Raw genomic sequence first — 12528 nt, 5'->3', positions numbered from 1 at the left:
AAAAAGCAGAATTTATGCCAGTCTTTATTGTTTCTTCCTCCCCACATGCCAGCCTTGCAGTATGTTACAAAAGACAATATGAGGACTGAGGAATAAATGTGAGTATCTGCCACCTCTCTAATGATTAGAAAAACCTTCTGCTTTTGGATGTTATCATGTTCCAAAAATGGGAAAATAATGTTCTGAAATTAAGCAAGGTTACATAGCCTTCCTAACAGAATAATCATGCAAGTTGCTTACCTGTTCTGTTAATCACAAGAAATAGGCATTTAGTGGCATGAAACACTAAACAGAAAGAAAGAGAAAGCTTCATGCTTTGATGTCTGATTCTTCTGACAAATTACTATAATTATTGTCTTCTCCTGTGAAACCATCTGCAAACAATATATCATTAATTATTAGATATGTAAGCTAAATAAATAATGAATACATGAAGATTTCCCAAGCCAGTGGAGAATCGTATGTGCTTTGAAAGCTAATGCTGACAAAATGTGCATGATGCTGTGTGGTATTCAGAAACTTCTCTTTATTCGTATATTCACTATGTTCATCTGAAAACCTACTGTACTGGGCAAAGTACTGTGATGAGTGAAGTTAAATTCACAGTTGCCTCTTGATATATCACAATATGTCATCCAGCAATACCACTGAGGACATCTTGTGCTTTCTTGGGATTTCTCACTAGGTCAGTAAGAAATAAATTTCTGTCAGGACTGCAGGAGCATTGTTGTAGAGATGTAGGAACAGACCAGCTGGGTCATAAGCCATGATGCTGTGTTAGAATAATTGGTCACAGGGGATATATTCTTCTTTTAGCTGCAGGCCGTATGCCTTTTTTTTCCACCTCAGTGTGCAGAAACTTGCTCACTGTCCAAATGAATGCTCATACAATGCATTTAATTCCCATACTATCCCTGCAAGGTAGAAATCTTAACAGAGAAGCAACTGAAGGCCAGAGAAATTAAAACAAACAAACCAATGGGGGGGGGGGGGGGGAAATCCACGTAAGGACAGAAATTTACACTTTGGTTCCACTCAGTATCTCTCCCCTGAGACTCCTTCCTTCCATAAAGCAAACATATAACCCCTGTAGGCACTGATCTCCTGCTGAACACCAGAGTGAAATCCAAGACACTGGCCTCCAAAAGACTTTCTTAGCATGACCCAAGCAACCTGAATCACTGCCTTTTTCTTTGGAATAAGGACCTCCACTCACAGCTTTGTTTTGCTGCTACAATGACTGTTGTGATTTCCAGGAGGAAGAGGCATTAACACCCATACACTTTCCCAGTTTCAGTACAAAATTCAAAGCTCCTATTACGGATCTATTTTGATTTCTTTTTTAAAGTCAAATATACAAATAAAATCAAAGGTACATACAAAGAACAGATTCCCACTTTAAAAATTTTAAAACTTGCATGCCACTCTGATAATGTGGTTGTGGGTGTGAATAATAAAAAAGAAAACACATAGGTAATTGTTCATGTTCATTTTGTTTCCACAGGATCTGCCTCAGTATAGACTAAGGAGACTGAGGTCTCAGACTACTCTTAGAAAGACTTGATAGATTCTTATAGCAATGTTTAAATTATACCACCATAAAATGGTTATGGCTGGAAGGGACAAGACCACCTAGCTCTAACCTCCCTGCCACGGACAGGGACAGCCTTCACTAGACCAGGCTGCTCAGAGCCCCATCCAACCTGGCATTGGACACTTCCAGGGATGGGGAATCCACAGCTTCTGGGCCGCCTGTTCCAGTGCCTCACCACCTTCACAGTAAAGAATCTCTTCCCAATATCTTATCTAATCCTATTCTTTTTGTTTAAAGCCATTAACCAGTGTCCTGTCACTACATGCCCTTGTAAAAATGCCCCTTCATCTTTCTTGTAGGCTGCTTTAGGGACTGGAAGGCTGCAATTAGGTTACCCCTGGTCTCTTCTCCAGGTTGAACAATCCCAATTCTTCATATGAGAGCTGCTCCATCCCTCTAACCATTTTGGTGGCCTCCTCTGGACTTGCTTCCATAAGTCCATGTCCTTCCTATGCTGGACCCCAGAGCTGGACACAGCACACCAGGTGGGCTCTCACCAGAGCGGAGCAGAGGGACAGAATCCCCTCCCACCTCTGTGTGCAGCCCAGGACTTGTTTGGCTTTCTGGGCTGTGAGTGCCCATGGCTGGGTCATGTCCAGCCTCTCATCCACCAGCACCCCCAAATCCTTCTCAACAGGGCTGCTCTTGATCTGTTCATCCCCCAGCCTGTGCTGATACTGGGGATTGCTCCAACCCTTAATTTAAACACTAGGCTAGGATGCATGAATACAGCAGTTGGAAAATAGTAAAAATGCTTCAAGGAAAACCAAGCTGTCTGCAAGCCAAGACTCCACAATGACAGAGAATATATTTCCATAAGGGTAACAGACTTCTTGTTTTTTCTCACTTGCTCATTTTCATTCTTTTTTGCATTTTGCTTCTCAGAGGCATCATCATAACAATTAAGCATTTTTGGAAGTTTTTTTCTTGATGTCTGTGTGTGTTCAGAACAGTTTATTTTGTCTTGAGTTTACATATGTTACTGGCAGGATTTTGCCAAGAAAATACAGTTACTGCAGGAAAGTATAATTGCCTTGAATACAGTTGGTTTGACTCATTACTGATTCAACTTCACTGATTTCCAGAGGAACCTAACTAAAGAACAAGGTGAGCTGGGCATGTCAATGCTCCAAGTACTCTAGAGAAGCCCTTTGGAGCTGATATTCAGAAGTGGAAAAACAGCTAATACATGGGAACAATCTGTTCCCCTACCAAGATGTCAAATATATTTTTTCCTTCTATAGTATTTCTATAATAGATGACTCATGAGCACATGGATATATATAAATCTTAGCTAATAAAGTATTTCAACCAAACTGTATTGGTTCAAAATTGCATTTGGCTTGCTGTTGCATAAAGTTTGTCCAGCTTCTTGCTCCTGAGTTCCTGAATATTGCAACATGTTGTACTGATCATTTCTGTTTACTGGAAGTTACATGAAATACCAACTTTCCATTTTGTTGGAATAAAAAATAAAAAAATTATGCATACATTAGGTATGCAGAGGTTAATAGATTCATAATGTTTTAAGTACAGAGCTCCATATTCTTAAATTCCTTTCCATAACATTGTGCTGAATAAGAATTCACTTGGATTACACTTATTGTAATCACTTGGATGAGAAAAAACCGGCACAATTGTTTTATTTCAAGTTCCTTCTAGCCCCACAAACATCCTTGGGAAAAAAAACCAAAACAACTATGCAATTAATAAAAAAAGTTTTGCCTGCATTGTAATAAGTTTCTATATAGAAAAATGATAAAACTATAGAAAATAATCTACCACAGTATTGCTATTTCGAATCTGTTGAAAAGAATTAGCCATCTGTCATGACAGCAGCTTGACCTGATGGCCCTGCAGAGCAGCAGTGAGATCAGCAGGGCCCCTGCTGAGCCAGCAGTCCTTTCCTGCCGAGTCAGGCCCTGATGCTATTCCTTGGCACAACAGGTTGTCCTCAGCAGTGCCTCTTCCACTTACTTGTTCTCTATGATCTGGAGCACCATTGTTGCCTGGATTTCCAAATAGAAACTGTGCAAAAGTCATTGAAACCATGAGGTCCCACAATAAACCCAGGTAATATGCTTGCTGGAGTAGTATGTCAGAATCATTTGCAGATTAATATTTAATTTCTGAATTTACAGGTGGCCATCAATCCCATGTTTTGTTCCTTTCATAGGAATCCAGTGAAAAAGCTGCACTGCCAGTGAAATGTGTTAATGTGAGTGAAGCCTCTGAATCTCATCCATTTCTCTCCTTGACCAGTGTATTTGATCAGTCAACAATTTACAAAAAAACACCAAAGGTTAAAGAAAGGATAAATCATAACAGAAGAACACAAGAGGGGAGGGTATCATTCCACACTTGGTTATTCTCCCATGCTGTTAAAGAACAACACAGAAAATTATAAAGAAACAAAGGTTTAAAAATTATGTAAACTGGAGAGCTGAACTGCTCCTGCAAGATGCTGAGCAAACTGTTGAGCTGGTGGAGCTAATATGGACTTCAATTTTAGTGGTGTAAAAAATTTTATTGGTAAGCATATTCATTGAAAACATGGGACTATTAGCACCTAGTCCACTAGGATGGGACAGGAGTCCTCAGTACACTGCAGTAATTAGTGCTTACAGAAGCTCCTATGATACACAAGCACAAGCACATCTACATGCCATTGACTTCTACTCATGTTACTTCAATTACACTTATGAGGCTCTTCAGGTTAAAATTATGCTATGAAATTAACTTCATTCCTCTTTTAATAAGATTAAGATCCTGCATAATATTTAGACCATTTATCTGTTCCAACAGTTTTAACTTTGTTAACTTTTCAGTTCTTTCTATAGGCAATTAAAAAAGGCATGACTGAAATTCTTCCATCTGAGTCAAATGGATTGATGAGTTTTAATGGAGAACATTTATTCCAACCTTTAATTAAGTTTGGCAGTCTGAAATCATTAATCTATGCTTTGAAACTATGTGAACATTTAAAACCATTCAAGTCAGTCTTGTTATAAGGTGGATGTCTGAGTGATAATGCAGCTATCTAGAAACTGCCTTTGAATCTTTTAAATTACCTCTCCTTAGTTCATGACAAAAACCATTAAGGATTTGCCTCAGCAGAGGATGAAACCAACCTCAGTGTGACACTGCTTTGGCCAAAAGCAACCATTTAATCTTGGAAAGTTATTGTAAAAGTTGATAGGCAAGAAATCTGATCTACATTTTCCATCCCACAAAAACCTTAACCACAGTTATTGCTTAAAGAAAGAACCAACTTAAAGAAAGAATAACTGGTGTTATTCTGCTAGATAATTCAGTGACTCCTATGACCAATTTCGTTGTGAGCATATTTGCAGTAGTTTTACCTTTGGGGTGGAAATAATTTCATTTTAATATGTTTTATGGAGCACTGATAGAGTTGCAGACATTTTTTATGTGAGAGAATTCTACAAGCATGAAAATACATACCTTGAGGTCCTGGGTTCTATTTCTAGAAGAAAATAAGGCATCTCAAGGAGCATTAAAGTATAAAATCTTTCCCGTAGCCATCCTGACTACTTTTCAACACCTGCCAGAAGACCTTATAGTTACTTTTTCAGCCTTTACTGATGCTTTAAAATCCAGCACACTCAAGATGGATGGGAGATAAAAAACTACAGAGAATTCTCCCAAGCAGCTGTTGTTTGGAATACAAACCAATGACCAACAAAACACAACAGCTGGGGATACCTCTGAATGAAGGTAATCTCTGGGTTTGATTTAACAGTTTCAGCTGCTGTCACAGAATACCTGACATCCTGTGAACAGGAACAGGTCTTTCTGGTAATAGCTTTTGAGGTTGTTACTGTTCCTCCACTGAACTTTCTCCCTCTTTTCCCAGCTCAGGGTGAACTAGTGGTGTGTGTTCCTTCTCTTGGTTACGCAGCTTCAGCTCCAGCTCTGTACTGAGCTGCAGTTGGTAGATAACTTATTATTACAGCCTAGAGGAGGTATGGAACTTTTCAGGCAATAGAGTACAAAGTAAAGCTGATTAAAGAAAAAAAAGGACTAAGTTTTGCAGTCATTTGAAATGCATGGCTTGAATTTCCTTATGAAGAAAAATTCTTAGTTTGGAAGGTTCTGATACTCTCAGAAGTCAGATGTAAAATCAAAAATAGAAGTAAAAGGGAAATGCAATTGTGGAAAATGTGAAAGCTTTTAAATAAGTACTTGCCCTGTTCTGCACACAAGAAAAGAAATACAAAATTTAATTTTATGGATTTATTTTTATTTTTTTAGAAAGTAGTGAATTTAGGAGAATGGGTCTTTTTGTGTTAATCATTTGTGTTCCTATTTTATACAACTACTTGGCATTGTGAATGGTTCAAAAGGTTTGTACCACAGAACTGTAGAACTTGTGCACATTAACATCATCAGCTGGATGTTTCCAGTGGTCACAGCAAGATATTGTCTGATGCATGTATACTAAACAGTCAGTGCTGGGGGAATCCTTTCATTTTCCCTTCCACACAACTAAAAAGCTCATCTCTTTAGAGGCATATCCCTTATTTAATGAAATCCTACACACTTCAAACTGGGTGCTAAAGCTGCTACTAGAGGAGAGGGTGTCACCCCTTTAATATCATAGCCATCATTACAATATGATTGATTAACTCTCGACTTTGGGAGTCAGGAGAGTTGCATTTTTGGCGAACTGTGAGTTTAACATTAGACAAAAGAAATACATATTTTCTAAAAGGCATTCACAGCTAGTTTGTCTAAGCCTTGAAATCAAAAAAGTATTGTGTCTGTCAGCCTAAAAAGAAAATGTGGACTACTGGTCTCAATGTTGTTCAACATTTGAAAAATTAAGATAAATCAGATTTCTGGATCATATGAAACAACATTCACATTATTGCTTTATAAGTTTTCCCTGTTTATCAATTTTGCTGAAGAAATGCTTATTCTTGTCAAATCAAAAACAATCCAACAAAACATCCACTAGCAGTGACCCACTCATTTAACCTCAAGCTGCCCATTTCTACATTCATTCCACATTCCACTCTCTAATATAATTCCTCCTGTTTGGAATAGACAGTGATGAAATGATCTGGCCTTCATGTATTATTACTTGATTAGTTTTTCCATATTTGCTGGAAAAATAATCAGTTACTGAACATTCTTATTAATATTAAAGTGCCTCTGCATGTCCTTCATGCTCTTTAAGACAGTTGCTATATTACAAAAAAGTATTTCTCCTTTCTTCTTCTGCATTACAGCTAAGTAAATTTTCATTAATAATTATTAAGCTTTATGACTTATCAGAAAAAATAATTAGTTTAATATAATTAGTTTATTATGGACATCTCCTGGTAAATATATTTAGACCAAGGACTATTTATCATCATTTGTGTTTCCACACTGGCTGAGGCTAAAGGAATTTTTGACATTTTATATAAACCAGGCTTATGATTACAAAAAATGAGACTTGGCTTCTGTGATGCAAAGAGGCATGAGATAAGGTTCATAATGCAAATTTGGTTTGCTAGGATTTATTTCCTATGTTGAGATTTACAACAGCCACCATGCTAAATTCTCAGATACTTAATTAAGACAGGAAGGGGAAATAAGATGTCTGAAATTCTGGCTGCTCTAGTAAACGCATCTTAAATCTTTCTCAATCTGCAAAAAGTATCTTAAGATAACCTGCATACAGCACAGAAGTCCTTCTACCATTTCTGGGACTGGGGTCTAATGCACAAGCAGTGGCCTGCCAGGGTTAATGGTCAAACTTTCAGTGCCTTGGTTCTAAGCATTACCCATCTCAAGTGTTTATGCCCACAGATTCAGATTCTCTTGGCTAAACATCTACCACTGTAGGATGCCCCAGCCACCTGGGCTAACATCAGCCCTAAAGTAAGGGGAAGGCCTTTGCTCTTCTAGGCCCTGGATGCTTCTGTGGCAAAGTGGAAAACTTCTGTTTGTCTGTGTCTACATATATATATATATATATATATATATATATATATATTTATAAACACGCATAGGTGTATATATATATATATATATATATATACACATATATATATATATATACATGCATAATAAATACATATATGTTTATGCAGTTGGCTTATTTAATTATCAACTTTACAAAAAGTGAGTTAAGCTAACATAAATTCTTTCTGGGGCATAAAGATGTTACCCAACAGGTTGGGATGTTAAATAAACTAACCTCTGCTAGATTTGTGGCTTTTTTTGTAGATCAGATAAAGGTAGGAGCCTTGAATACAAGTTTAGAGAAGCTAAAGAATTATACACTTTTTCCATGACTTCATTTACCTCTTTTCTGGGACATGAAACCTCCAGGCTGTGATCACAGAAACTACATCATCATTAGTGTAAAATCAGTATGGTGGGTCAGGAACAGTGTTCTCAATATAAAATAAAGGGCTTTTTTCATTTTTTTTTTTCCTTTCCTCTTTGGTATCTTTTTTACCTACTCTATAAAAGGTTCTTTATCATATGCATTGTTTTAAACTTTAGGACATGTACATGACATCTTTTGCCCATTATAAAGGCTTGACCATCTTTACTTCAGTAAGGAACACATTTCAGAGAAAACTACAACATGTGCTGCATGTGAATTTTTTCAAATCCAGTTACTTCTTTCAACTATTTCTTAGTAGATAAATACATTATTAGTTTGCTGCTTGCCCTGAAGCATGACACTAATTACTGCCAATCATTCTACCCATGTTTGTTCTTGATGTACAAGCAGCACCTTATGCCAACCACATAATGCCATCAGAGTAAACCAGACATCACAGCAGCTTAATAGATCTAGTCATAGCATGGTTTTTAACGAACTCTATATTCATGTAACTGTCTATTATACTTATGGAGCTCTGTCATGAATGAAAATTAGCTGAACAGTCATTAACTGAGACAAGGAGAAAGGTCACCTTGTGCCTTTGGAAGGTAATGCTTGTACTTACCGTAGCAAGGATGTGAAACTCAGATGAAAAAGTAAACTAAAATTTATCTCATGCTACATTAGGGAGAAAGCATGGTTAGAACCAGGCTATGGCCACTAGGATGTTTACATTCTACTTCTCCTGCTTGTTTGTTATATGACAAGCTCTTCAGCATATTACCTGCAAAAACCAACATAAGACAATGTATTTGATGTCAAATGGGAAGAGTCAAAAGACTGAGCATTTCAATTAATCATTCTGTAAAAGCAGATATGGCAGCTCACCACAGTATTATTGAACTACCAAGCAGGTATAAAACAATGCTATTTAATGAGCTGAGGAGATAGGGACTGAGTAGTAAGGGAGAAAAACCAGACAAATTGACTTCAAGAATGTGCAAGTCTTGGTTCACTAATTAAATAAAGTATTTCACAATAGTCTCATAGATTAGAACAAGCCACTTCAACCAGCCAAGCTGCTTGAACAGACAGTTACTACTACTGGTGCTCACAGAATTCAAAATAATTTTGTTGAGTATATCTCAACTTTTTACCCAAGGACTGGATGTACTTGGACATACAAATCAGCCTGTTGACATGGCAGGCAGTCTACAGCCATGACCATGTCTCACCCAACACACCAAAGGAGAGCACCTCCTTCATAGCCTCTCTCTCTCCCTCTATAATCTTTATTCTTATGTATGCATTGAGACTGGAATACAAAATTTAACTCTGTGGGCACCATGAGTGTGATTATGTGTCTCTGTCACTCTGGATATAATGTTTCATGTTCCTGAGGAAAGCCAAGGGATAAGACAACTCCCTCCAACACTACTAGGGTGAGACTGACTGAGCTCTGGTGGATCCAACCAGACTCTCTTGTCAGGAGGACCTCACATGATGAGGGCATTGCTCTCTCGGCTCCTATTACTGGTTTCCTTCAGCAACAAAACTGCCCTATTGCCAGAGGACACTATAAATTTAGATCTGAAAAACATTTCTGGCTCTGAAGCCACAGAACAGTAGCTCTTACTAAATAATTTTTTAAAAAATCTGTAAGACACAGTTTAAAGGAAAAGAAGATTAATGACTTATGTGACTGCAACATTAAGCATCTCAGATGCTGTGATAATCAGGCTGTGATTTTTCAGAAATAAAAAAAAGTACTAGAACAAAGAATTATTTTCCTAGGTAAAAAACCTTTTCTTCTTATACCAAGATATCAATTGCCTTGTTTTTGCAATGATGGATGAAACTACTGATCACTGTCCAAAACTAGGCAGACAATCTCTAACAACATCATAAAGACCTTGCAACACAGAACACTAGATACAGGTATATACAGGTAGCACTTGTGATATCAAAGTCCTTTTAAACTGATTCAGAATGGAGACTCCATATTTTGCCTTCTGGAATGGCAACAGCTACAGCTGGGACCAGTTGCTTCCTTCCACTGTGAGATGTGGTATTTTATGAAATGAAAACATTTTCTCACTTTTTGACCAGTTTTATTCACAGAGATTATTAAATTTTTACACACAGAGATTATTAAATTTTTACACACAGAGATTATTAAAATAATCCATTTAGCATATAACTTCTCTTTCCCAGAGACTGTGCAAGTGTTAGAAAGGAGAAGAAAGCTTTGATAGGTACAGCATGAAACTAAGAAATGTTGTGAGCTGGTGCAACGCAATTAGTGCCCTGTGAGATTGCCATTGGAAACTGTCACATCCACTACCCTACAGATTAACAGTATTTCAGGTGTTCAGACTTTACAAGGTAAATTCTGGATTTTTCAGAATAGGTATTTTTTTCCTTTGCTTTGTTTGGCTTTTTCCAGGTGTGAAAGCAGCAATCCACTTCAGTGCTGTAGAATTAGCTTGGAGTTGGAGTAGATATGTTCTTTGACTATTTTGATAAGGTCTATGCTCTGTTTCCTCTGCCTTATCCATGTGGTCTGCACCACATTCCTCTCTTAAAGTACAATATATCAAAAGGAAGACCAGGAGCTGAAAATTGCAAAATGTTGTCTTTGTGTGGCACTAGCAGTCTGCAGTACTTGGTATGCTACACACAACCTGCCAAATTCTCTTTCCTCCCCACTCTACCACACCCATTCATAAGCAAACAAAACAGTTGCACACAAATGGAACCTGTGATACTTATAAAGAACAAGAGATAAAAACTAAGTAGGAAAACAAAACAAAAAATCTATGAAGAGACAGCTATTAACTAATTATACTACTAAAAAAGTCCCCACCGTTGGGTAAATTACTTAAAATGGGCAAATATCAACCAGTGAAATAAACATTTGATCAGGATGGAAATGTAAGGTTTCCAAGCTTCTTTTAACTAAGTTGCTGTTCCCTTATGTACAGAAAACAACCGAGATTTTCCAGTGAGATCAAACATAAGAAAAGAGAGAGCAAAATGCCCATGATGCTGGCTAATACAACACGATTTTGTACAACGTTCAAACTTGCAACTGATTCATTGTTTTCTTCTGGGAAAAGGCTGTCAAATGAGGCAGGCACTAAAGTCACACTTTTGATCTTTAAACCTGCTTGTCTATTAGCATTCCTTCCTGCAGGAGAACTGAAATCAAATGCAGTATGTTTCACACCTGTAGCTATGAGACTTCTGATTTTGATAGCTGGAAGCATCCTTATGTACCTATTCTGCAGTGTCATTATTTTTTTACCATTTTACAAGAAAAAGAGTTTTCCAGAAGTCCTTATTTTCTCTTGGCACATTTTATTCAAGGTTACTAGCATGAAAAGTGAACTGCCTAACTCTTTAAATAATTTAACTTGAAAACACGCACATCTGGCCATCTGCTGCTACAGTTCAAGCAACTCCAGCATTTCCGACGGCAGCTGCTGACTATGCAAAGGGCAAACCAGGGCAAGACCTCAAGCCTGCAGCAGGTATTCTGACCAGAGCAGGGAGCTCTTCTGAGGTGCCACCACAGGCACGCCAACATCATCTCAAAAACGCAGATTACTTTTCCCAGGAAGTGCGACGTGCTCGGTTATTCTGTGGCAGTCGCTGTGGCTCGGTACGCGCATCCCCGCGCAGCCGGGCTCCGGGCCGGCTGCATCGCGGGCCCCGGGGCCGCGGCAGCCCCCGCACGGGCGGGGCGGAGTGGGGTCCGGCCCGAGGGTCACTCACCATGTTGACTTCCGAGACCACGTCGATGCTGGCGATCTCTATCCGCATGCCCACATCCACGGGCGGACCTGCGGGGGGAGCGGGAGGCGGCGTTAGCGCGCCTGGGGGAACCGGGGAGCGGGTCGGGGGCCGCGGGCGCCTCACCTCCGAAGTCAGGGCGGAGGCGGATGTCGTAGCCTCGGAGCAGCCTGTCCACGGTCTCCTTCACGTAGGACATGTTGCTGGGCCCGTCGGCGCTGCGGGAAGAAGCACAAGCGGGTTAGAGACGCGGCCGGGCGGCCCCGCGCCCGCCTCCCTCCCTCCGTCCGCAGCCCGGCAGCGCTCACCTGCGCGCCGTGCACGCCACGGCCAGCGGCAGCGGCAGCGGCAGCGGCAGCGGCAGCGCCCGCGGGCCGGCCCGCCCCGCAGCCGCCCCCATCCCGGCCGCCGCCTCACGGGGGACGAGCCGCGGACTGGAACTTGGCGCGGACCGGCGAGGAGAGACAATTCGCGGCAGCGGGACGCATGCGCGGAGCGGCGCGCCGCGGCCCCGGGGCGCCCCTCTGCCCTCCCCGGCTGCCCGGGCCCGGCCCGCCGCGGGCTGCAGCAGGCACCGCGGCAGCGCTGAGGGCGGCACGGCGGGGCTCGGCGGGGCTCGGCGGGGCACGGCAGGGCTCGGCGGGGCACGGCGGGGCTCGGCGGGGCACGGCGGGGCTCGGCGGGGCACGGCGGGGCTCGGCGGGGCACGGCGGGGCACGGCGGGGCACGGCGGGGCTCGGTGGGGCACGGCGAGGCACGGCGGGGCACGGCGGGGCTCGGCGGGGCACGG

General features: G+C 40.8%; 1 protein-coding gene across 4 annotated transcripts in view; it reads right to left on the bottom strand.

Annotated features, from left to right (window-relative positions):
- The window catches only part of GABRB1 (gamma-aminobutyric acid type A receptor subunit beta1), a 115293-nt gene extending 102999 nt beyond the window's left edge, over window positions 1–12294 (bottom strand). For 3 of the 4 annotated variants that reach the window (XR_014955086.1, XR_014955085.1, XR_002464974.4), the window contains exons 1-3: window positions 12047–12288; window positions 11865–11956; window positions 11721–11788 (exon numbers count right to left, since the gene is read on the bottom strand). Coding sequence is in view for 1 of the 4 variants with exons in the window: in XM_031504751.3 (XP_031360611.2) it covers window positions 11721–11788; window positions 11865–11956; window positions 12047–12138 (252 nt within the window). In the remaining 3 variants the exon portion in view is untranslated. Of the gene's footprint in view, window positions 1–11720; window positions 11789–11864; window positions 11957–12046 lie in introns of all 4 variants that reach the window. The other variant, XM_031504751.3, reaches the window with a different exon arrangement.
- Window positions 12295–12528: the final 234 nt, after the last annotated feature.

Source organism: Lonchura striata, chromosome 4 (genome assembly GCF_050655825.1).
Source record: "Lonchura striata isolate lonStrDom1 chromosome 4, ASM5065582v1, whole genome shotgun sequence".
Classification (NCBI taxonomy): Eukaryota; Metazoa; Chordata; class Aves; order Passeriformes; family Estrildidae; genus Lonchura; species Lonchura striata.
Note: the sequence above shows the minus strand (reverse complement) of the source record. Positions and strands in the feature narration are given on the sequence as shown.